The sequence below is a fragment of the Lepisosteus platostomus genome, chromosome 7 (assembly GCF_059453375.1).
Source record: "Lepisosteus platostomus isolate fLepPlt1 chromosome 7, fLepPlt1.hap1, whole genome shotgun sequence".
NCBI lineage: Eukaryota > Metazoa > Chordata > Actinopteri > Semionotiformes > Lepisosteidae > Lepisosteus > Lepisosteus platostomus.
Genome location: NC_142617.1, coordinates 42,615,125 through 42,639,582, shown reverse-complemented (window position 1 = coordinate 42,639,582; position 24,458 = coordinate 42,615,125). Strand labels below are relative to the sequence as shown.

The 24,458-nt window shown below is 48.6% G+C and overlaps 1 protein-coding gene across 4 annotated transcripts; it reads right to left on the bottom strand.

The window, feature by feature from the left end:
• Positions 1 to 878: 878 nt before the first annotated feature.
• On the bottom strand, positions 879 to 23,032 carry ikbke (inhibitor of nuclear factor kappa B kinase subunit epsilon). Of its 4 annotated transcripts, none has more exons than XR_015940201.1 (22): positions 22,882 to 23,032; positions 20,418 to 20,567; positions 19,069 to 19,201; positions 17,005 to 17,142; positions 16,160 to 16,295; positions 15,136 to 15,317; positions 14,496 to 14,656; positions 14,081 to 14,191; positions 13,485 to 13,664; positions 12,718 to 12,914; positions 11,840 to 11,898; positions 11,637 to 11,728; positions 10,959 to 11,060; positions 10,016 to 10,088; positions 9,350 to 9,462; positions 8,844 to 8,920; positions 8,460 to 8,499; positions 8,106 to 8,207; positions 6,798 to 6,894; positions 6,452 to 6,602; positions 3,667 to 3,738; positions 879 to 1,979 (listed from the first exon to the last, which is right to left on the bottom strand). XR_015940201.1 is itself a non-coding variant. In XM_088640509.1 (22 exons), exons 3-22 carry the CDS (start codon positions 19,153 to 19,155, stop codon positions 1,946 to 1,948), a joined length of 2,145 nt encoding a protein of 714 aa, XP_088496635.1. In that variant the 5' UTR covers positions 19,156 to 19,201; positions 20,418 to 20,567; positions 22,882 to 23,032; the 3' UTR covers positions 879 to 1,945. The 4 variants fall into 4 exon arrangements, 2 of the variants coding, with proteins under 2 accessions (XP_088496635.1, XP_088496636.1); XM_088640509.1 differs by having other exon boundaries at positions 6,452 to 6,543; XM_088640510.1 differs by lacking the exon at positions 22,882 to 23,032 and adding an exon at positions 22,801 to 22,824 and having other exon boundaries at positions 6,452 to 6,543.
• Between the last annotated feature and the right edge of the window lie 1,426 nt (positions 23,033 to 24,458).

Here is a 24,458-nt window from a genome sequence, read left to right as displayed (position 1 = left end):
TCAAACTGCCCTGCAGCTGGGGAAGTTTTGCGGCTGTCCTTACACGTGATTACAATTTTAATAACACGGAGAAAGAAGTTTTTACTTGGATTCAGACACCGAACCGCCCCCTTACTCCCGAAAACACCAGAATCAAGGGAACGATTTATTAATTTAAACTGTCTTCTAAATGAAGAAAGCGACCAACGTGGCTTGTTTTCAGCAATATGTTGCGGACTTCTGATTGCGCTGTTACTGGTGTGAGGTCAACGTTTTTTTGCTCTCGGTTGGCGTTCGCGTTTTTATCCGACTTTTTTTTGATCATATACTGTAGTTCGTGTCATTATTTTTGAAAGACAGTTATTAGATATCATCATAACACTCGGGGATTGTTTACAACCGCTCAGGCAAAGGGAAACTCCGCAGATAAAATGAAAGTCCGCGACCGGGTGCAGGGGCGCAGGTCTGAGGTCTTCACCACAGGAGTCCCCGAGAGACACCGAAAATCCCCGCTGGCCCGAGGCGCCCTGCTTCTCTCTGCGTAACACCCGAGGGAGGAGAAAAGGCTTCAAGACTACAAAGTGACTGGCCAGACCTTATCACCGAATTGCGATCGCACGCACTGTTTTCTTATGATTATTTTCTTTTTTTTTTTAAGGTGCGACTTTTTGTTTTCAGAACAAAAGACTTGAAGACTGCTGTGTTAAATTATGTCATGTCATTCCCGGCCATACTAACAATGAAACACAGCTGCGTTTTTGTGCTGCTTTAAATCGTTCTCAAGACCACCAATTTATTCTTAACAAGTCTTTCAAACGTAACTGACATCTCGTTCGTGCGGGGCTTAAACATATTTTCGGCAGGTTTTTAAAGAATAACAACAAGAAGAAGCGCAATCGTTCCTTTTCCATTGCTACTGAAGTTTATTAAATGTTCAATTAATATCTCGCAATAACTTACACGACTGTCAAACAAGAAGCAACACCCTACACCGTTATACAATTCTGCCTCTGGACGTACCCGCTATATAAAAAAAAAAAATCAAGCCTGCCCCCCAGTGGTCAGTCCATGAACTGCACGCGTATCCTGAGTTGACCATTCCAGTTAACGAACTGGAAGATCACAGATCAGGACGTGTTGGGCTGGTAACTAGAATGGCGGAGGGCAGAAGGGTGGTTGCATATCTTTAAAAAAATACACACGGAGTCACACAAAGAGAAATGGTTCTATACCAGAGAGGGTGGGGATTAGACCTCTTTAATTTCTGGTCCTGTAAGTAAAATACAGTACTCATAGGATTCTGGGAAGAATATTCCCCCAGATCCTGAATCAGCAGTCTTTGGTTTTTCAAAGGCAACATTCAGACTAACAAAAGCACAACAATTAGCATGGATGGTTGCAGTTGATAAACGTCTTGAAGAGTGGAGACCTGTCATTGTGCCCTTTGCGAAGAACTGGCTCAATGATATGATCTCCTCAATTACAATGGAGAGGATACGTTTTTATTGGACAGGAAGTCTGCAGCGATTCCTCAGGACCTCGGGCCTCTCTGTTGGCTGTCTTGAAAGAGACCGAGCTTTGTACGTTTGCCTGATTGTTTTATACCATTATACCATATATCATTTTGTGATCACTTCTGTCACAGATCCCTGGCCATTCACGTCAGGGCTCCTGACCAACATCACACATGACCTTCAAACCTTGAAGACGTACAGAACGAACTGAATCCTGGCTCAGTTTTCAATCGGGCTGGTTCTACAGCGTGCAAGACAGGTAGCTGGATACTCGTAAATAAAAAAAATACAGAGGTTTATACATTCATCTTTAAAAGGCTTTCCTTTGTTGATTTACAGTGCAGAGTAGTTTGGATAGTTTTTAAGTGTTGTGGTACAAAGTGCTGTGCTTTTGAAATCCTGCGTGATGAACGCCAAGGGACATCGGCTCTGATTTCAGAAGGAGCAGGCAATCAGACCCCAGGACTGTTGTTCAGGGCTCCAAAGCTGTAAAACCAGAGAAATAAATAAACAGTATAATGATGTCATCACCTGCCCAGGCATAAACTGTTGCACTGTTCTCTCTCCCATCATTACTGTTTCAACTCTTACTTCCACTGATAAAAACCTACTGCCAAAAATACATATTTTGTCACTGACATCAGATCAATTAAATGTATAAAAGGAAATCATGATTTAATTGATCTGATGTTAAAATGCATCATACTTTCATTAATATAATTGATCTTGCTGCTTACAAAGCAATGTTTCTTTCTTATACTTGGTTATTTATATCAGTTGAAAAGGTGGTAACAGTTGTAGGTGACAGGAAAGCGGGTTAAGGCAAGCCTGTCATTGCTGCAAGGTTTGGGCTGAGGTTATATTTGAGAACAAAGTCTTAAATTAATAAGGATGCACTTTTTTATTTCGAAATCTAAATCTTGCTTAAAGCCATTTCTTATCCCAATTCTGATCCTAAACCAAATCCTTCACCTTCACTAAGACAGACAGCCTCAGCCACTCACTCTGCTAATCCAGCTGGATCACCTAATGAAACATAACCACAGCCCAAGCCAATATGCACAGCTCAGACAAGCCCAGAGCATGTAGGGTGATGTCTGATAAAGGGATTGAGCTTCATGTAAGCAGATTGCCCCATGAGCTGATCTAAGAAATTAAGGAATTAGTATTTCACAGACTCCAAAGAGATATCATTGGCCTCATTTGGCAATAAATGTAGAACAACAAACACTACTCATTACATTTTAAAGCTTAGTGATTATCATTGCTGGAGACTGTAGGGGCCAATGTTTTTTTTGTCTGTGGCCATGCAATGATAGATCAGTGCTGTACTGGTTATTGAAGTTATTGACTGTTATTGACATCTCATGACTGGTATGGTGTAATGGTGTATGCATGTAATGTACAGGGATATCCGCATGACTAGATAAATGCCAGCAGCCATATCACTCTGCAACTCACAACTGGCAACCCACTGAAGCTCAGCAGGTGTGAGCCTGGTCAGTACCTGGATGGGAGACCTCCTGGGAAAAACTAAGGTTGCCGCTGGAAGAGGTGTTAGTGGGGCCAACAGGGGGTGCTCACCCTGCTGTCCATGTGGGTCCTAATGCCCCAGTATAGTGACGGGGACACTATACTGTAAACAGGTGCCGTCCTTCGGATGAGACGTAAAACTGAGGTCCTGACTCTCTGTGGTCATTAAAAATCCCAGGGTGTTTCTCGGAAAGAGTAGGGGTGTAACCCCGGTGTCCTGGCCAAATTTCCCATTGGCCCTTACCCATCATGGCCTCCTAATAATCCCCCTCTATGAATTGGCTACATTACTCTGCTCTCCTCCCCACTGATAGCTGATGTGTGGTGAGCGTTCTGGCGCACTATGGCTGGCGTCGCATCATCCAGGTGGATGCTGCACATTGGTGTGGTGGTGGAGGAGAGTCCCCATTACCTGTAAATGGCTTTGAGTTGAGTGTCCAGAAAAGCGCTATATAAGCGTAAGCAATTATTATTAGTATTATTATTATTATTCTAAATGTCATGCTTGATATTGATCGACTCGTGATGGGATACACCATAAAAATGGACCAATATAATGAGCAGAGAGAAGACTATGACCAGATCTATACCGCACAGCTTACTGATCAGGCTGTGTAGTGTAATACAGGGTGGCACTGACCCCTCTATTATATTGTTGTTACGTTGGAGTTCACGAGCAACCACTTCCATTTCTTCTCTAAGCCGATTAATCCTGTAAGGAAGTACAAGATCACAGTTTTAAAATGAGCTCATTTTAAACTCAGGCAGGTGCTCAGGTGAACGGCTCTTAGCCTGTCCGAGAAGGAGTGGGGAAAAAAAAGAGCAATTCAGAAACACATGGGGAAAGTCCGATGCTCCTCTCTCAGGCGTGTGGATTATCTGATTCCAGAGGAAAACAGAACAGCACTGTCTGTGGAAAGAAGAAGAGGCTGAGCAGCTTCTTCTGCAGTTTTTGTATTGGTTTCGTTTCCTGAAAGGCAAAGAAAAGGTCTGTGTGTGGAAGCAGCCAAGCTGAAACAATGGAGGGGCACTCCCGTTCTGCTCCAGAGTCGGGAGACTCAAGAACGATCTTTTCTTTCTTGGGACTGTCCCACGTCCAACCTGCCTAACTTGCCTCTTCTCCTCGACACACCGTGAGCCCTGAGCCCTGAGACCTGAGACCTGACAAGCCCCGACGAGCCCTCTGACACCCCTGACCAGCCCTAACACAGCCCTGACCGGCCCCCACACAGCCCTAACCACCTCTCTGACACCCCTGACCAGCCCTAACACAGCCCTGACCGGGCCCCCACACAGCCCTAACCAGCTCTCTGACACCCCTGACCAGCCCTAACACAGCCCTGACCGGCCCCCACACAGCCCTAACCAGCTCTCAGACACCCCTGACCAGCCCTCACACAGCCCTGACCAGCTCTCAGACACCCCTGACCAGCTCTCAGACACCCCTGACCAGCCCTCACACAGCCCTGACCGGCCCTCACACAGCCCTGACCGGCTGCCCTCACACAGCCCTGACCAGCTCTCAGACACCCCTGACCGGCCTCCCTCACACAGCCCTGACCAGCTCTCAGACACCCCTGACCAGCTCTCAGACACCCCTGACCGGCCCTCACACAGCCCTGACCGGCTGCCCTCACACAGCCCTGACCAGCCCTCACACAGCCCTGACCGGCCCTCACACAGCTCTGACCAGCCCTCACACAGCCCTGACCAGCCCTCACACAGCCCTGACCAGCTCTCAGACACCCCTGACCAGCTCTCAGACACCCCTGACCAGCTCTCAGTCAGCCCTGACCAGCTCTCAGACACCCCTGACCGGCTCTCAGACACCCCTGACCGGCCCTCACACAGCCCTGACCAGCTCTCAGTCAGCCCTGACCAGCTCTCAGACACCCCTGACCAGCTCTCAGACACCCCTGACCGGCCCTCACACAGCCCTGACCGGCTGCCCTCACACAGCCCTGACCAGCCCTCACACAGCCCTGACCGGCCCTCACACAGCTCTGACCGGCCCTCACACAGTCCTGACCAGCTCTCACACAGCCCTGACCAGCTCTCAGACACCCCTGACCAGCTCTCAGACACCCCTGACCAGCCCTCACACAGCCCTGACCGGCCCTCACACAGCCCTGACCGGCTGCCCTCACACAGCCCTGACCAGCTCTCAGACACCCCTGACCGGCCTCCCTCACACAGCCCTGACCAGCTCTCAGACACCCCTGACCAGCTCTCAGACACCCCTGACCGGCCCTGACACAGCCCTGACCGGCTGCCCTCACACAGCCCTGACCAGCTCTCAGACACCCCTGACCGGCCTCCCTCACACAGCTCTGACCGGCCCTCACACAGCCCTGACCAGCTCTCAGACACCCCTGACCGGCCCTCACACAGCCCTGACCGGCTGCCCTCACACAGCCCTGACCAGCTCTCAGACACCCCTGACCAGCTCTCAGACACCCCTGACCGGCCCTCACACAGCCCTGACAAGCCCTCACACAGCCCTGACCGGCCCTCACACAGCTCTGACCAGCCCTCACACAGCCCTGACCAGCTCTCAGACACCCCTGACCAGCTCTCAGACACCCATGACCGGCCCTCACACAGCCCTGACCGGCCCTCACACAGCCCTGACCAGCTCTCAGACACCCCTGACCGGCCCTCACACAGCCCTGACCAGCCCTCACACAGCCCTGACTAGCCCTCACACAGCCCTGACCAGCTCTTAGACACCCCTGACCAGCCCTCACACACCCCTGACCAGCCCTCACACAGCCCTGACCAGCTCTCAGACACCCCTGACCAGCCCTCACACAGCCCTGACCGGCCCTCAGACACCCCTGACCAGCCCTCAGACACCCCTGACCAGCCCTCACACAGCCCTGACCGGCCCTCAGACACCCCTGACCAGCCCTCACACACCCCTGACCAGCCCTCACACAGCCCTGACCGGCCCTCACACAGCCCTGACCGGCCCTCAGACACCCCTGACCAGCTCTCAGACACCCCTGACCAGCTCTCAGACAGCTCTGACCAGCCCTCACACAGCCCTGACCGGCCCTCACGCAGCAGCACTCTGCCCTTCACAGGACAATAACTGATGAAAAGATAATTATCAACCACTATGCTGTCTGTCAGTTAGTGATTGATGCCAGAAAACAATAAAAACGAAAGGGAATTTGATTTATAAAAATCTTTGACTTTTGATATCCATTATATCCTACAAAGAGCAACCAGAAATACAGGATGGAATAAAGTAATCCAGAACGCCCCCACCTGACTGTTCTGAGTCATGTCGCCCCAGGCAATTTGCACCCCACCAGCTGTGGGACAATTGTGACCAGGGGAATGTCCACTCCTGGTCCTCCTCCTGAGAGTGGCAGCCAGTGAAATGCCCCCCCCCTCTGGTGCCCGTCCAGATCTCTTACCTGGCTATCATCTGGTCTCGGTCCTTCAGGCCGCCCGGCGCTTCCGCGCAGAGCGCTTTCTGCTGCGCTCCGAGGAGTGCTCTGTCCAGCGCCTGAGAGAGGGGAGCAGAGACAGGCCACTGCTGCGTCTGTCCACCTGGCTCACCTGTGCCTATCACAGTGGAAACAGCGCAGCGCGACCCCAGCATGGCCAAGCATGGGACAAAATGCAGGAGGCCATGGCTCAACACCAAAATGACGGTATGGGAAAATGAGCATATTCCTCAAATGTCAAGTTTCTAATAAATACTGACTGGCTATAAACAGAAAAATAATGTAATAGCTTTGCAGACTTTATTTCCGTTACCTGGCTCTGATGCTCCTCACAGCTCTGCAGGTTGTCAATGACTTTATGTAAAGAGCAGCTGAGATCCTTCAGCCTCTTCCTGATGTCATTCAATGTGCTGAGGAAACACAGACACGCCTGACATCAGCAGTCACTCAAGACAGCTTAATCACATTGTAACGCTAATATAAAATATAAAACTCGTTGACAATCAATTTCATCCCAGTGGACACCAGAGAGCTCTACAGATGTGGGGAGACCCACTTCATCCTCCACTCCACCCCTCACATGGGTGACACAGAGCAGCCATTCTTCCCCAACACTCCCAGCACACAGCAGATCAGGGGGACTGAAGAGAAATTTCTCCACATACTCCACATAATCCACATAAAGGGAAATTTTATTGAGACCAGAGTGTGAAAGACCAGACAGCACCTAGTGACCTAGGATGTTACACGATCAAGTAGTCGGGACCTTGTAATGTCTCATCTGAAAGACAGTGCCTCCTACAACACAACATTCCCCGTCCTCATACTGTGATTTGGAAATTCTGGCTGAGAGGGATAGCACCTCCTACTGGTCCACCAACGCCACTTGCTGAAGCAACCTGGTTTTCTTTAGAGGTCTAAAATCTCAAGACTAACCAGGCTAAGGCTTGACAAGCTTGAGAGAAATGATGAGACCAGGCTACAAAGACGACGTGCTGTCATAACTGCACATGCACTGTCACTGTTCTCTTCTTTTTCACACTGGGTTGGCAGCACCAACAGGTGAGCCAAGACATCAGAGGGCGAACCACAGCGCCACAAACTCTTGGGGTCTAAGCTGGCATACAGGGCACTGCTGCTCTGCAGGCCCAGGACACTCCAGCCAGCTCATGCTCTCCATATCACACACTGCAGCTTACAGAACTGTGTCACTGTAGGCCAGAATCAAACGCATGTTGTCAGGGAAAACACTTCAACTAATTCCCTGATTTATCACTTTTACTTCCCCATTGGAAATGACCTGTTATTGTCCTTTACATATCTGCCCCCATTTGGAAAGGACAGCAGTTGAAGATATCCTGTGTTGGACCGGGGGGCGTGCTCCCTCCTAGGACACACCCACCCGCAGAGACGCTCCTCACTGGACAGGCTGTGAGCTCCACAGCGCCTGACAGGTGAGTTAACTCTGACTGGAGGAGCAGCGTGTCTCTCGCTGACATCACCATAAGCCCGCTAGGAATACCATAGCTGAGTCAGGCCCACCCTACCTCAGAGACGCTCTGCTAACCATATGCCACCTGTGCGGCTTCATTAGCAAAGCGGCCTCCCCTTGTCTGCTCACCTGGACCAGCTGCTCACTGTCACCAGAGCATTCTTGTACGTATGCACACAGTCGTCTCTGAAGAGACATTTGACTTTCTTAATATGCGCCGTCAGGTTAATCCTAAAAACGCAGAAGGGTAACCATTAAGCACATTAAACACTTAGAAAATATAAATGAATGTTGTATGTATAAACTGTATAAGTGTATGCAAACAAAGAACACAGCACACATACTGTACTCACTAAAAATCATGAATATGTGTAAAATGAATTTCACACTGGATCTCTTTTATTAACTGTTGTCCATGTACAGTATTAAACAGCGCAGGATGTGGTCGCAAATGGGTCCAGTGACTGTCAATGCAGTACTCACTTTTCAAACTTGTGGATCTGCTCATCATTATACAACAGTTCTGTGAAAAAGGAAATCAAAAAGCCGTTAGTAAGATTTCAATGTTTGATTCACCTTACAGCTCCTCCAACCAGTACTCTGATGGCCTGACCTGACACAGAAAGACAGAATTTTCCTTTGTGACTCCCTAAACTACCCTGTCTGTCACTTGGAATCTGTCATATCTGTTGTTTCTTTAGTTTTCGTCAGATACCGTATGTCTCTATCAAGGAGGTCTTTGCTCCTTAAATTCAACAGTTTGCACAAAAAATAACACAGTCCTCTCTGACTGCTCTTTGATCTCTTCTTGCAGCAGGCAGAAAGAGAGACAGCTTGTCAAACCTGAACACGCCCACATGTACTTACTGCCTGTTATTCTGTCCTTCCTGTACTGCTGGTACACTGATGTGATCTTCCCAAGCAGAACATCAATTTTCTGTGTGCTGCACAAAGAGAGGAATTGTCATTGTGTGTGGAAACCATTAGCTATTGTCACGTAAGTCATTATAAGACACTGTGTGCTCCTATTAGACAGGCATTATTGCCATCAAACACACAAAAAGATGACGTGCAATTCAGTTTACCCATTATGCCTACACATAGTGCACCCACAGATGCTGTAAACATTAAACATTAAACCGAGGCAGAAAACTGGTTCTCTAATAAGAGCCTGAGAACTATCAACAGCTGAAAACTTTCAAAGAGTGTCTGATTGCTCCAATATGCTTCAAGTAAACCAATAATTACTTCAATTACCTTGTGAATTGCAAACCTGAAATTTTGTTGGCCCTTAATGACTGAAGTTATGCACTGCTTGCCTGACCGCTAACAAAACTTGACAAGGTGCGGAGGAGAGGGGAACCGCTGCTTACGTTCTGTCCCGCGCCCACACGTCCGAGTGCTTGGACCACTCCTGCTTCATCTGCTCCAGCCGGGCCTGCAGGTCCCGCACGCTCTCCACATACAACGGGAGGTGCTCCTGTATCTGAGGAAGAAGTCCAGCTTCAGCACAGCGCTGAACACGGCAAAACAGCCTCGAGGAGATTGAACAGAGACTGCCTGTCACACTTGCACACATTCCTCTTTCAAACAATCACAACCAAAGCGCACAAGTCCCAGCTCAGTACTGGAGGACAGGAGGACACACTGTTCAAGTCCCAGCTCAGTACTGGAGGACAGGAGGACACACTGTTCAAGTCCCAGCTCAGTACTGGAGGACAGGAGGACACACTGTTCAAGTCCCAGCTCAGTACTGGAGGACAGGAGGACACACTGTTCAAGTCCCAGCTCAGTACTGGAGGACAGGAGGACACACTGTTCAAGTCCCAGCTCAGTACTGGAGGACAGGAGGACACACTGTTCAAGTCCCAGCTCAGTACTGGAGGACATGAGGACACACAGCTAAGTCCCACCTCAGTACCGAAAGCCATAGGTTTTACCCTGTACTATAATTCTAATTCCCTCATTCTAATTCAGACTGTACCACTGGCTGACACATTTTTTGTGTTGCCAGAAGGCAAAACCAAGACAGTCCTCACCAGGTGCAGTTTCTTCTTGTGCTCCAAGTGGTCGGCACGTTCCGGCGTCTTGTAGTCCCCTGCAGACTGGCCCCTGGGGGAACAGGAGACGAGGTGTTCTTGAAAAGACAGGTAAAGGTCCAGAGAGGACAGGATGGAGAGGGGCCTCTTTCTCCACTTGCACTGTATTATACAGAAACACGCCAACGCAGAGATGTATTGTACACTCTATTGTCCATGCACAACACTAAGTTACCAGCTTTTTGGTAATGCCATCATATCACTTCCTGTTATTGCAGATGGCAAAAATGCCAGATGGATGTACATGCCAAATACAGCGAAATCATAGGAGAGGCATTTCGATGCATCCAAAGTAGTCCCCAGTCCAACCAGTCCCCAACCCAGCCAGCCCTGCAGGTCACGTCAAACCAACTCCTTATGAGCAGCAATACTCACAAGTAGTTTGTTCAATGAAGGTTACTCTTGTCTTTGTGGGCTGAAGGCTATTCAGAGATTCCTTCCGAATGGTCTCTCAAGTGCTCAGTTTAACAAACCACCTACGTACTATAACTGATCGCAATTAAATCCTTCCAAGTCTTGATGATGTAATGGTTACCTACTGTATAACACCTGCTGGACAAGGGCTCTCCAGCACCAGGGGTGCAAACTCCTTTTATAAACAATGTATTAAACAAACTGCAGAAAACGTCAGGAAAACCGTGGGAGACGTGAGCTGTCCCATGTGCAGACCTTCCGGTGGCATCTGCCATTTTGGAGACCAGTCAACAACCCGAAGAAACCAGGTGCAAGGATACGTTTTGACGTCAGTCTTCTTTCAGGGTCAGTCACCCCAGCACTGCAAGGAGAGTTTACCGTCTTCTTTGCTGCAGAGTGCAGGCTGCGAGCACTTGCAGGTCAGAAGAAGAAAGCAGGAGAATTAGGCCCCCATGACAGTGAGACTCACAGTCTGACGAGTTTCTCCTCTGTCTTGAGGCAGGCAGTGAGCTTCATGTTCATGATGTTGATCTTGTTAACTACGGTGCTACACTCCTGTCGCACGTTCTCGCTGTAATCAACAAGCAAAGAACATGTTGGCACCTTTCGGGGGGTAAACGATTCTCTGCGAAATCGATATAAAATCTGTTCAGAAGAAGGAAAGTTTTTTAATATATGACAGTGTATGAATTTGCTCCTTGTGACCTAATTTGACCAATTCAAAGTTTATCTACTTTACAAACAAACATAAGGTTACAAACGAGAGGAGGCCAGATCATTAAGCCCATCTAGGCCATTGGGTAGTTTTAAGGATCTCACCCATCTGTTTCTTGCCAGAAGCCAGGGTATCGGCTTCAGCAATATGACTGGGTAGCTTGCACATACCGGAAATTATTTTTTATGCTCTCAGGCAAACTAGTAGGGGACACTTTTCCCTCTAGGCTAGAATCTCCATTCACATGCCCCAGTATTGTGACAGGGAACACAATTCTAGTGCTTTTGATAGATTCCACTTAAGACTCACTGCATTCCAGAGGTGGAAGAGGGGGGTCACCTGCTACATTCAAATTCAAAGAGTCCTTATGGGTTTGAAGTGCTATAGAACTGCTCAGGATTTCTAATTCTTGTGATTTGTAGGTATACTCACAAAAAGCTATAGAATCCATTCAAAAGCAGCTCCTGGCACTTCAGCAAAGACTGTGCAATCCTCAGATACTGGTGAATAATGCCCACAATACTCTGAGAAGAGGGAACAGAGAGAGAGCTGTCTGCAGAGTTGCACTGGGCGTGGTGACCACCATCAGCTCTTCCGTCACAACACACCTTCTCATTTCTTAGGTGGACACCTACCTTAGTGAAAGAAAAATCTGCAACCACATCAAACCGTGGAGGTACAGCTGGTGTTTCCGCTAATACATGGGGTGGAAAGGAGGAAAGGAAAAAGTAAGTTAAACAGATCATCTTCAGCAGCTAGTGAAGGTTTGGAATGCAAAAACTCGTGGAAACACAGATGTGTTCATTGTCTGGTCTCGTATATTTACAGCAGAGGGGCAGGCTATAAGGATATAACTCCTGATGGAGTTCAGATTATTTTTTTTCTGAATTCAGAATTGCCTATTATTTTAAGAGATACCCAAAATGACTGATACACCCATAACTTTAATTTAAACAATGGTGTGCCTTTCACGTCTAGGCTTGCAGCTACGAACCCTGTGACCGCACAGGGGAAAGAACAAGGAAGCGCAGGCAGACTCCTCCATAATGCCCATCTTACAACCACTCATCTTTGAACACATCACAGGAAGTACCGCCCTGTACTAGAGGATCAGTGCAAGTCAGCAAGTGCCCTAGAGGCTGCAGGGCTTGCTGTGCTGCTGAACAGGTTGAGTTCTGTGCTCACAAGTTTGAGCCTGGGCCATGTTGCCAGGCGAGTCTGACCAGGATTCTCCAAGCAGAGTGAGAACCTTTTTAACGGTTGAGTCACTTGTGATGCCTGTGATGGCTTTTATAGAGCACAAACACAAAGTGCAGAAGGAAAGGAGAGACAAGGCAGATTGCCATATTGTGTTCAAAACAAGAAAAAGACATTCTAGGACAGAGGTCTACAGTACAGAGACATAAGCTGTCAAGATGCAGAAAATAAGCAATTAAAAAGATTTTATAAGGAGATCCCAGCGGAGCTCTGCTGATACAAACACAAGCCGGGACCAGACTCGAGGTGTCCTTACGCTCTCGGTACAGGACTCCAACGGTTTTCTGCAGCTCGCGGCTCATCAGGAAGATCGGCCGGTCAGGTATGGTTGGCGGGAAGCTCATCACCTTCATGGTGGGATCCAGGAGCAAGGGATGCCCGTGGAACAGGAACTGCTGCTGTTCAGGACTCACCTGCGTCTGCCTGAACACCTCCTCAAAGAAGATGGAGGCCCTGGGAGCAGCGAGGGGGGAGAGGGTGAGCCAGGCCTGAACTCCTGCCAAGAGCTGACCAGGAGGTACACCAATTCCTTGTGAGAGAGGAGGTCTCTCAAGTGAATAGCACTGTTCGGACACTCAGAACTCTGAAATGTCCAGTGCATTCCAGTTTAGCTACTGTAGTACAAAAACATAAAAAAGCAAACTCCTTAAAAACATAAAATAGTTCATTAATCACTTTTGAAATAATTAAGAAGCTGGCAGTGCCAACAGAAATGAGAACGGAGTGAATTACAAAAACCCCAGTGACTGAAATAAGGACGCCTGTGCATGTCTGGACTGGACAGCCAGCTTCCTGCATGTTTCACACGCTTCCTCTGGTTTCTGAAGACATTCTAGTCACAGCTGAGGCTGTGCAGACGGGGATCAATATCACATCACATGCATGATCCTGACCGAACTGCATCAGGTGACCTGAAAGCCTGCAGGAAGTCCTGATGAGTTTCAGTAGCACGTGGTCGCGTCACTGCTTCATCAGTACAACTGGCAGTACCACACTGGGCCGCTGGGATTAAAAGGCACTCACGTGTTGTAGTGGTGGATGTAGATGGTGTGCTTGGAGGCCTGCTGCAGGGAGAAGACGTGGACAGGCACTCGGTCAAGGATCCCCGTGGTCTCGGCGAAGAACTGGTCAAAGCCCCAGCACTTCTCCTGATCGGCCTCCAGGATGTTGGCCAGCACCGGCACCAGCTGGGCCTTCAGCCCCCTGCGATAAAGACAGAAGAGCCATGGCTGCACACGACAACCCAGCATAGCGCACAGACTCGCTGCCCAGAGCGCGATGACATGCTTTTAACTAGCACAGTGCCCTGTGCGATGCTACTAAGAATGCTTTTTGGGAACTCACTTACATATACTTAAATGCCAGCAATGTACAATGTCATTATACAAAACACATGAGGGTACACTGCGATAAGTTCTCCTTACTTTGTAACAGGAAACAGGAACTTTTTAAACTGCTTAATTGATTAACACTGTGGCACGTGCACCTCCTGCTACAGGCATCAAGGGGCAGACGTGCAGGTTCGTTCATACTGATGCATCACGCATCATGCAACACCCGAAGAGGTCAGACTGCAGATGTATACTGCTCCAAGGTAAGGAAGAAGCCTGAGCACTCACGTGGACAGCTGGCAGGATATGGGAAGCTCGTAGCTCCACTCTATGTGCCCATCCTCCACCCTCTGAGTCCCTGCTATCGCCCCTGGCGGCTTCTGAGTGGTGATCTTATACCTGGTGGAGTCGGAACAGACAGGGGAACAATCATGATCTTGGGCTTCCAGGGTGCTTTCACGGGCAGCAGCAAGATCTTCACTTCTGCAGCACAAGGATCAGCCTGACTGAAGACACCAGTGATGGGCTCGGTCCAGCCCCCCTGCTGTACTGCATGGGAATTGCAATTACGAGAACAGAAAAACCAGGAAGAGCAATACGAGCAATAGGAGCTCTACACCTGATGGCATGTTGAGCAGGAGAAAGGCACGGAGAGGGTATAATGTGGCTCTCAGCTCCCAGAGCAGGAGCGCCAGGCCCCTACATGATCTGCTTGTTCCTGCGCGGTCCTCCGTACGGCACGAAGGGAAGGCTGCCGGTCGCCGCGTGGTAGAACGTCACACCGATGCTCCACAGGTCCACGGTGACGCCGTACGACTTCTGCTGAGGCTTCCTGAGAACGGCCCGCTCGTACATGTCGGGGTGCTGGACAGAAACAGAAACAGAGACGCGTCACAGCGCCCCCCCCCCTCCGTGCAGCCCCAGATCCAACCCTGCCGGCTAGCGCTGATGTGAGAGCGCCGCTGACTCCCTCCGAAAGGGTTTAACAATTCCAAAAAGCTACGGTGAAGAGGATGGCGATTTTGGAGATCCAAATTTCATTGGCGCATTGGCTCACTGCAAGACTCTTGTGCAAGTAAGAGTTCAGCGAGCAGCTACGCGGGGCAGAAACAGTGGCCAGGCAGCTTGCATCTTCTCATGTCAATCAGTGTTGCATGGGATAGCCCTTGCCTGAAGGATTCACAGCAGAGGAGCCATGAATCTAGACGAGCCAGCTACGCTACAAACAAGAAAACGGCTTGCTGAACAGGGGGCTTCTGCTGCACGAGTGCGAAAGTGTGGCAAAGTATCGCCCATCCCCCCCCCCAACTCCCTCCCTCCGGTCCGTCTCCCTCCTTCCTCACCAGGTACTCCTCCGTGCCGTAGATGGAGACGAATTTCTCATCGTCCTCCAGCTCCCGCGCTGCCCCGAAGTCGGTGAGCTTGTAGACGGAGAGGCCGTCCTCGCCCAGCAGGCGCATGATGTTGCCGGGCTTGATGTCACGGTGGACCATGCTGTTCTGCCGCAGGTGGTTCATGCCGGACACTGGGATGCCGGGAAAGGGGCTGTGAGACACGGGGACGACATCCCGCCCAGCACCGGCACCAGACCTGCATCACTCCAGGAACCGACTCTGCGAGCTCCCAGAACGCACTCTTACAGGAAGCCCCTTCGACACCCAATCTACAAGCCTCCCCGTCAGAAAGCCACCATTGAGCACACATGCCGGAAAACCCAGGATCTGCGATTGGTGTGCTGTTACTAGGGAGGTGGAAATTTGTTTGACTTAATCTGGGACTTATTCACTGCCGTGGGAGTTCTGTGTTTCTGAGATTCCTGGAAGTCTCCTGAGGCATGAACAAGCTTTGATCCTCGACAGAAGATCACACCTTAAACCTGTCTCAGACCTAAACTTCCTGCTTATCATTTTTTGTGTTGCAATTTCTTCCTGCTGTTTGCACAGTCCAGTATGTTTTCAGGTGTTCATTTTAAGCTCCTCCCACTGTGCATCTGCACTGTCTCCTACAATGAGCTTTGTCATGACTGGGCGTACTCCACTTCCTTTATTTGTAATTATTGATGATGTAATAAGAATCAGAATTATTAACTGAATAATCAACTGTATCCCTTTTCTGTTTTCCTCTGTCCCTTACAATATGGATAATAAGTCATTTTTAAAGAGTTTATCTTCTGATAACTTACTAAATTGTGCGCCCACCTTTACAAAATGTATCTAATTCTAAATGTCTTTTATTCAGTTATTTCAGCCTGTTTCCCTATAGGAGCACTGCAGGAAACTCACTTCTAACATTAAAAGTGCAATAAAGTGCAGGGCCTGTGTCCCCTGCCCTGGGCTCAGTGCACACTGCTGCCCCCTGTCAGCTTACCGACACACTGCAGCACGATGAGGAACTCGGTCTCCGGGAGCCCGAAGGCATTCTCCGGCTCCTCCAGGAGATTGAGCAGGCTGCCCCCCGAGCAGTACTCCATCACCAGCACCTTCTGCTTGCTGTTCATGTGCATCTGCCACAGCAGGGAAGGAAACATGGGCGTCAGGCACTACTCCAGCACATGTGGGGCAAATGGGCAATTGCAGGGGTTAGCGGCAACTCTGCACCAGAGACAGGGGTGAGACAGGGAATGTAGTTTGCACCAGTGACAGGGGTGAGACGGGGACTACAGTTTGCACCAGTGACAGGGGTGAGGCAGGGAATGCAGTGTGCACCAGTGACAGGGGTGAGACAGGGACTGCAGTGTGCACCAGTGACAGGGGTGAGACAGGGACTGCAGTGTGCACCAGTGACAGGGGTGAGACAGGGACTGCAGTGTGCACCAGTGACAGGGGTGAGACAGGGGCTGCAGTGTGCACCAGTGAAAGGGGTGAGACAGGGACTGCAGTGTGCACCAGTGACAGGGTGAGACAGGGACTACAGTTTGCACCAGTGCCAGAAAGTGAAGCTCTAGATGCTGGCTGCTTGTGAAAAGGGTTTAGCCCTGAACTGAGTGGATGGGGTGTTGCCCAGCGAGGCCCACACTAGGAGGGGAATACGGCTGTGGGGATGGGAGAGTGTGGAGAAGAGGGGAGAGTCGGGTTCTAGATGAGATAAAAACAAAGCCTTCATGCCCTTGGTACAGAGACACATTGCACAAGCTGAAAACCATGAGCTAAGAAAGCAGTATGAACCCAGAGTAATCTCCTTCTGCTGCGTGTGAAATCCGGCCAGGGCCCTACCTCCTCCACCGCGAACAGCTTCACGATGTTGACGTGGTTCAGCTTCCTGAGCATCTCGAACTCCCTCATCTGCACTTCGTAGGACCTGACGTAGCTCATGTTGTTGAACACCTTGACTGCCACCAGCTCACCAGTTTTCTGAGAAACAAGCAAAGTACACTCATACCCCGGTATAAGAACGCTCGGTATACGAATTTTTGCCAATCTGAACATGAAGAATTTGTGCCTTGTTATACACACGAAAATGTCACTAAACCGAACTTCGAAGCTCGAAAGTGACTGACTTTTGCCCGAGAACCTTCTGTGAACATCTAAAGTCAGCGCCACCCAACAGTTGCTTGTTTCTGCACGGGTGCAAGACATTGTGGTTAAGTACGCTGTGAGGCAGCAGTGCTTTGTTTACGATCACAGCGAAACCTTGTGCTCTCATTTTCAAAGTGTTTTTTTTTGTTGATGTTCATTATGGGGTCTTAAGGAAGAGAAAAAGACTCTTTATTGTATTAGCTAACAACAGAATGCACATCGTTCTAGCTGATCGCTTGGATAGCGATCTATTATGAAAGAATACATAAAATGTAATATTATGAATTATTTTACAGCTACAGTCGGCTTATTTGAGTAGAACCACATTGTTCACTAAGCTTGCTGTAATGGTCTGTATGGTATTATATGTCTAGGGTTGTTTTTGAGTGAACTTGTCTTCGGTTCTGAATGGGGGAGAATTTTCCCCATAAGAAATCATGGAATTTTTATTTCTATTCACGATCTCCTGCCTTCCGAGCAAATTTCCAGGAACGAATTAGGTTCGGATACTGGGGTGTGAGTGTACTGTCACTTCTGTGCCTAAACCCTGCCCATCCGCACACTTCTTCAGGATGAGGAATATTGTCTGGTATAATGCAGTGCACATCAGGCCCACTGCTGAACACTTTTCTGAAAAAAAAAGGCCCTGATAAATATAAAACCACAGATGTCACTTATTTTAGAAACACACAGTGTTGAAGACATTTCTTAGCATTGCCCAAGGAGCTCAACAGAGATGTCGAGTTGCTGTGGCTTCTCACTCTGCAGGTGGCCATGGCGCCGCCCCACTGAGAGGCCACACCACGCCTCTCAGAGAAACAAGCTGGGCAAGGAAACCATCTCGTTTACTGGGACAGCTCCTGCTGCATCTCCTCCCGGGACGCAACAGAAAACCAAGACCCCGCAGCAGCTGGAGGTCCCAGTTCCGGCACCCTGTCTTTGGGGAAGAGTGCCTGCTACGTGTACATAACAGTTCTGTTTCCTGCTCAAAACCCCAAAACTCCCTTAAACACAAAACAAGGAGAGCTGCTTTTCCCTGCACATCACAGCGGCCGAGCGTATTGCCTCGGCCGCCCCAGGAGCCCACACCTGATGCCGGTCACTATCCCCAGAGCCTGGCTCACTTGCCTTGCAGCCCTGCCATTTCCCACGTTAGCCCTGAGACTTCCAGACCCGTTCATCAAAATAAAGGTGGAAGTGCTACACAGTACAGTATCTGAATTCATCACCGTTAATAATAACCCACCTAAACTCAGAGGGGAAAACCTTTCGCTAAACTGGGATCTAGTGAAGGCTCAGTGACCGCTAAGTACTGTTTAATAGGCAGCAGGCAGCTGGGAAATAAACACTGTAACCGAAGAGCCCAGCCTTCTGTGTAACTGGAAGACGGCTGACACACGATCCTTGCTGCTCTTGCCTGAGCCTGTCTGCCTTGTGTTTCGCTCCTCCAGTGAGCCAATTTGGGACCCAGCTCGTGCATCGCTTTGTCTGCCAACACACACCACCAAAATCACAGAGGTGGAATCATAATGCCTTCTGCTGGGCTTCCATTCCCCTGGCCTCACTGAACGCTCCCCTGACTCAGGAAGCACACAGAGCACTTCCGAGACGCCAGCTGCGGTTTCGAGGGAGATCAGACTCGTTCACGGGGAAAAAAAATGACACCTAAACCAGAGTGGCTCGCACATGATAAAATACTTGCGTTTTCATGTCAGGTAAGCAGCCAATAAGTTGAACAGCGCCCCCTTGTGGTACTGATACCTTGTTGCGAGCTTTGTAGACACTGGCTGTTGCCCCCTGCCCCAGGATGTCCTCCTGTGACCACAGGTAGTTGACGGTGCTGGTCATTTTTTTTTATCTGTGGGAAAGCGTTGCACTGACGATGGCTTCAGGTCTGCAAGACAGTGAGAACAGAAGGCACTTCTTTACACAAAGGGGAGCGGGGATCTGGAACAACCTTCCCAACATGTTGTTGAAGTCTGGAAGGAAACGATAGATACGAGAAACCTACCAAACCAAATGTCTCACTCTCAACTCTGCTCTCTTTTGTTTTAACATTGTTCAGTAAACAACATGTTTATAGATCATTCTGAAGACTTGTTCTTTTAGAAGTTATATGTAGTTGATGTTTTTAAACCAATATCACAATATTTAACTATTAATACAGAGTACTATTTCACAGGCTCACACAATGTCTGTAATACACACACAGTGCATTACAAACAAGATTATTTAACAGCATCAGGGACAACAGCAGCAAAAATACAAGATTCCCTTTTGTTTTCAACATCTGCACTCCCAAATCTGCCAAATACCACAGTTTCAAATATTAGGAGGAATATATAAAGGCCATATGTGCAAAACTAATAATGAGAAAAGAGGCCTCTGAAAAGAGCTCATCATTAAGGGAAATAACCCTCAACACTGAGATTTGACATCAAAGCACCTGTGATGTGGAAGATTAGTAGAGTGCATTTCTGGACATGCGTACCCAAAGAAGGAATTTTAATTTGAAGAGTGCATGACACTTGACTTTTCATTTGAACTTCATTTGAACTCATGTCCCACAATCCTAAAAACTGTGACTCTGTTCACTGTGAGAAACCACTTGACTTGAGCTCAAGAAAAATCATACTGGGCATCTGTCCGAGACAAACAGAAAGAGTATCTTACATGACTGCGGAAACGAGAACAGTGCTAATACAAACACGGTGCTGATACTTTACTGCTCGTTACTGTGGCCGCTCATTTGTGCCTCTTTGTTTTCATATGGAAACTTTTGGTTTTTATATTAAAAACCAGACGAAACACAATCATTGTCCAGGTGCTCAATAAAACATTCGGGTCAGACGTGCGATAGAAGTGTCACCTTGCGATGTGTTCTTACGGACCTGGGGATTCGTTACATGGGAACGAGGGAGCGTCAGGGACACACACTCGTCCTCCTTTCACTCGCGATGAGTTTAGCAGGAAACTGGGAGCAGTTCACGTCGACTGCCACTTGTGTGGCTAACACTACGAAGTGTTTGTGTAGTCAGCAACATTTTAGTATCCTGTTTTTAAAGAAGAGTTGAGAAAAAAACAGAAAGGCTGAGGACAAGAACACTCACCTCTTTTTAACGGCAGGAGAGGGAAAAAGACAAAGGAGTGTATTCAATCACAGGCCATGCAGGTGACGGGAAGGCTGGCTCTTGTGAAACAGCTGTTGCAACGTTCGGTACAAACTTCACAAAGGAAGCCGGTAACTTCCTGCCTGTGAACTGTCAGAAAAAAAAACCCCAGAGTTACGATGACCTACTTTGGAAATGTCATTTTGTTTACATTGCAAAGCTGCGTTATGTTCTTCTTCGAGAAGCGCAGCGCTGAATTCCAAGACCGTTTGCCTTGGGACCTGCGCAGGCCTGAGGGGGTTTTCCCCACAGTGTCTGCACTCCAGCCTGCAGACCGAGGAGAGAGCAGACCCAGAAAACTTGCGATTCCCTTCACGCCCCCGAAGTTGAGGACACCAGGTTGGGAGGCTCTCTCAGGGACAGTATTACAGAGCACCATTAAATCCCCATTTTCTTAGCGCACGGAACAGACTCAGAGCAGTCAGTTCAGCAGGTGTTTTGCTTCACTTTTAGGAATCGTCTGTGGCCGAGACATTAGGACATTCAGCCCTGAAGCCCATTTCTTACAAATGATGGACACAGCTTTAGAAACACTCACTGGGTCTTCAGAACCAGACTCGGACTCCCTGTTCATTGGCATGAAAAACACTTTTCATTGCGCCGACCCCTGTTACAGCAGGATGGCTACCCCGGACTCTCGAAAGTGTTTAACCCCACCGTCACCACGCGCACGACTACGGGCTTTCTGGCATGGTGGGCTCAAGGCTGGTCCGGGCCGAGCCAGGTGAGAGGACAGCGGACTGCCTCAGCACCGGCGGGATGAGTCCTGCACGGCCTCTCCCAGGGCTCGGCGCCACACAGCCGACGCCCCAGAGGGCCAGGAGCTCCGGCCTGCCCTGGAGAGGCCCTGTTTCCGACACGCAGCTGCCCAGTGCCCACACTCCACAAGGATCATATTAGTCGCCCCTGGAGTGCGGGACAGCAGGGCTTTGCTGACACGGGGTCTATCTGATTGGGGAAGGTGTTCGGCAGGAACTTCAGCAACCCACACCTGCCTGCTCGCGTCTGGTGAAAGCAACAGAAAACTGGATTATACATCTACAGTAAAAGCATGCATAACGAGGGAAAATCATCTTTTCACAAAGGGTGGTAGGAGTGTGGGACAAGCTGCCCGTGCATGCTGCTGAAGCTGATACCCTGTTTTGTTTTTTTCAATAAATGTCTGGATGTGATCCTGGGATCCATTAACTACCAACTACCCTTGGAGCTGTTCGGGCCAAACAGCCTCCTGTCTTTTGTAACCTTCCTTATACTCTCATTAGTCCAGATGTCTTCTATTCTAGTAGGAAACCCTCGGACGATGATTCAATAAGCTCATCAAAGAAGTAAAAGCGTACTCTGTACACACCGTCTTCGGGCAGGTATTAAAAGAGCAAGCGACGTCCAACAGGAACAGTATGTAGCGTAAGAAACATTTAATGATGATGATTAAGACAACATCCACATAACAGCAAACACCTGGTCTAACTGGTTTTAATGATCCAGTGTAACGCAACAGAGACGGGAGCGCAAGAGACGCAACCTGGTTAATCTTCATCCCATTTGTCGTAGTCTGGGATGACCGGCTTTGCGCTCCCAGAGACTTGCTCGGATTTCTCAATTTATGAATCGCTCGCTGTACTGCTGCGCGTTAGCAGTCGTGAAGGGAAAATAACAATAAGAAGTCGATGAAGTCTTCATAGTGTGACGCCCTCGCCTGGCCTTGCGGCAGGAGAGCGCGGTGAGGGGCACCAATAACAGCCAAGGCGGGGACTAGGGAGCCTCTGCCAGCGCCGTTGACCACACGGAAAATAGTTATAACCCAGTTCTGCACCCCTTTTATACCTGTGCCCACTCACCACCCTATACCCACGTACCAGTGCCCGGAGTGACCCTAGTGTGCTGTAACCTACTTTGGCTGGTCTTAGTTCTTGTGTGGTTGACTAATAAAGCGCCGACTGTACTAAAAGAACCAGAGTTATCGTCTCCATCCTCGCCGCGCCCGTCGCGTTACAATATTTTCTTTTCCACTTTTCCTTGTCTTATACAGGGAATGGATGGCTCCTGTGGAGCTGATTTGAAGCCCTCACTCACTACTAGGAGCAACGCAGTTTTTGCTTCAATGTAAAAAAAAAACCCTAAAATAATCCGAATTATTGCGAAAACACCCAAAGACATTACAACTGCGACTCGTACTCCACAATCCGATTTGTTCATGTTCCGCACTGTATCCCATTCAGTATCGATTCTGTCAATGAGCTTATGCATAACAAAGCTTTTTACAGAAACACAAGTGAGAACACATCGAGACATTCCGAAACCCATCAAAAGTAGAAAACACAACCTTCCTTAAAGAAGCCAACGTCTCGCACAGCTTTCCTGGACCGTGAAAACTGGGATCTTTCTGCAGAAAAGTGTGATTTACCTTTTTCCCTTTAACACCAGCTTCACCGAAATTCAAGGCTCATCCAGCGAAGTCCAGGAACTAACGCTGGTTTCGATTTGTCACAACTTCCTAGTTGAGATCCCTCTGTGCTTAAAGAGACAGACTAAAAATGATTTATATACAGTATAAGCGATATTAAAAGTAGTTCACTTAAACTTCCTCCAGTGAGTACTGATTATTATAGGCATATTGAGCGAGAAATAAAGTTAATCCCTTTAGACGTTAGTAGCTGCAGCTACTATGCCATGTTCATTACAGGATCAACTTTAAAACAACTTTGTTATGTAGTAAATGCTTAAAACTCCCTTTAGGAACGGAAAGGTGCGGTGGCTCTATGGCTTATGTTATGCGGGTGTGGCTGGAAAGTTGCTGGTTCGTATCCTACGGCCGGCAGAGGAATCCTACTCCTTTGGGCCCCTTAACCCCAACTGCTCCAGGGGCGCCATACTGTATAAATGGCTAACGCTGCGCTCTGACCCCAAGCTTCTCTCCCTGTCTGTGGGTCTCATGGAGAGCAAGCTGTGGTATGCGACAAGACAAACCCCAATACAAGAAATTGTATATGGCCAATAAAGTGATTTTAAAAAAAGCTTTGTGGATTTCCTAGCATTTCGTTTGAGTATTTCAAAGTACATCCGATTCAGGGTCAATACTTTATTAATTGATTTAGTGACTACTGCTGTTGCTGCGAAAAAAAATGAAACATCATTGTCGTATCCATTCAAAAACCTTTTAAAATAATTCATCGATACATTTAGCTCTTGATTATTAGCGCAAATGTCCACACGAGGGCAGTATAACGATACCCCATAATAAATGTAGGCGTGTAAATCTGCTCTTCCCTGCTATTGTATACCCGCCTTCACCGTTATGAGGGTTTGATGACCTGAAAATATTGTCAGTAATTGTAAGCGAGCTTTTACACAAACGTTACTAAACAATTCGAAAACGGGACAGGGAGATATTGATGAGGAGAGGAGGCAGACAACAAACAAAATGAATAAAATCAGGTAAATATCTTCCAGTTTTATCCAGTTTAGGGTCAAGGGGGAGCCAACGTCTATTCTACCAAGAAAGGGGATAGGCAGGGTACACCCTAGTTGGGACGCAAGTCCATTGCAAGTTACACACAAACACACACATTCACACCTGGGCCAGTGTTCCCAAAAGCCAATTCATTTACCAGTGTGTCTTTGGAATGTGGGAGGCAACTAGAGCACCCAGAGGAAACCCACACAATCTCCCCACAGATAGCATCCCAAGTCAGGAATCGAACCCAGGGCCCCAGCACTGCAGGGGAGCAATCCTAACGACTGTACCAGCACGCCACCTGTGAACGGATGGATGGAGACAACGAAACAGGTGAAAAAATCCTAAAAGAGGATTAAAAAAGCTAAAATACTCCACAGCCTGCTCTTAGGAACAGAACAGAGACCTGCATCAATAGATGAAGGATTGAACCCCGACAGCAGGAAACGGCAGTAGCCAGCGAAGGACGAGACGAAGGACGAAACGCCTGAGTGCCGCGCCAAATGGAAGTGGACAGAAATAAGGAC

What these genes read in the sequence shown, in the direction of transcription:
- ikbke (XM_088640509.1), bottom strand. Translation starts at nt 19,155, where the DNA reads ATGACCAGCACCGTCAACTACCTGTGGTCACAGGAGGACATCCTGGGG. An exon ending in AATGGATTCTATAGCTTTTT is followed by an intron (nt 11,061 to 11,636) that starts GTGAGTATACCT and finishes TGTTGATTACAG; the next exon opens with CGAGAACGTGCGACAGGAGT. An exon ending in ACAAGAAGAAACTGCACCTG is followed by an intron (nt 9,463 to 10,015) that starts GTGAGGACTGTC and finishes CTTCTTCCTCAG; the next exon opens with ATACAGGAGCACCTCCCGTT.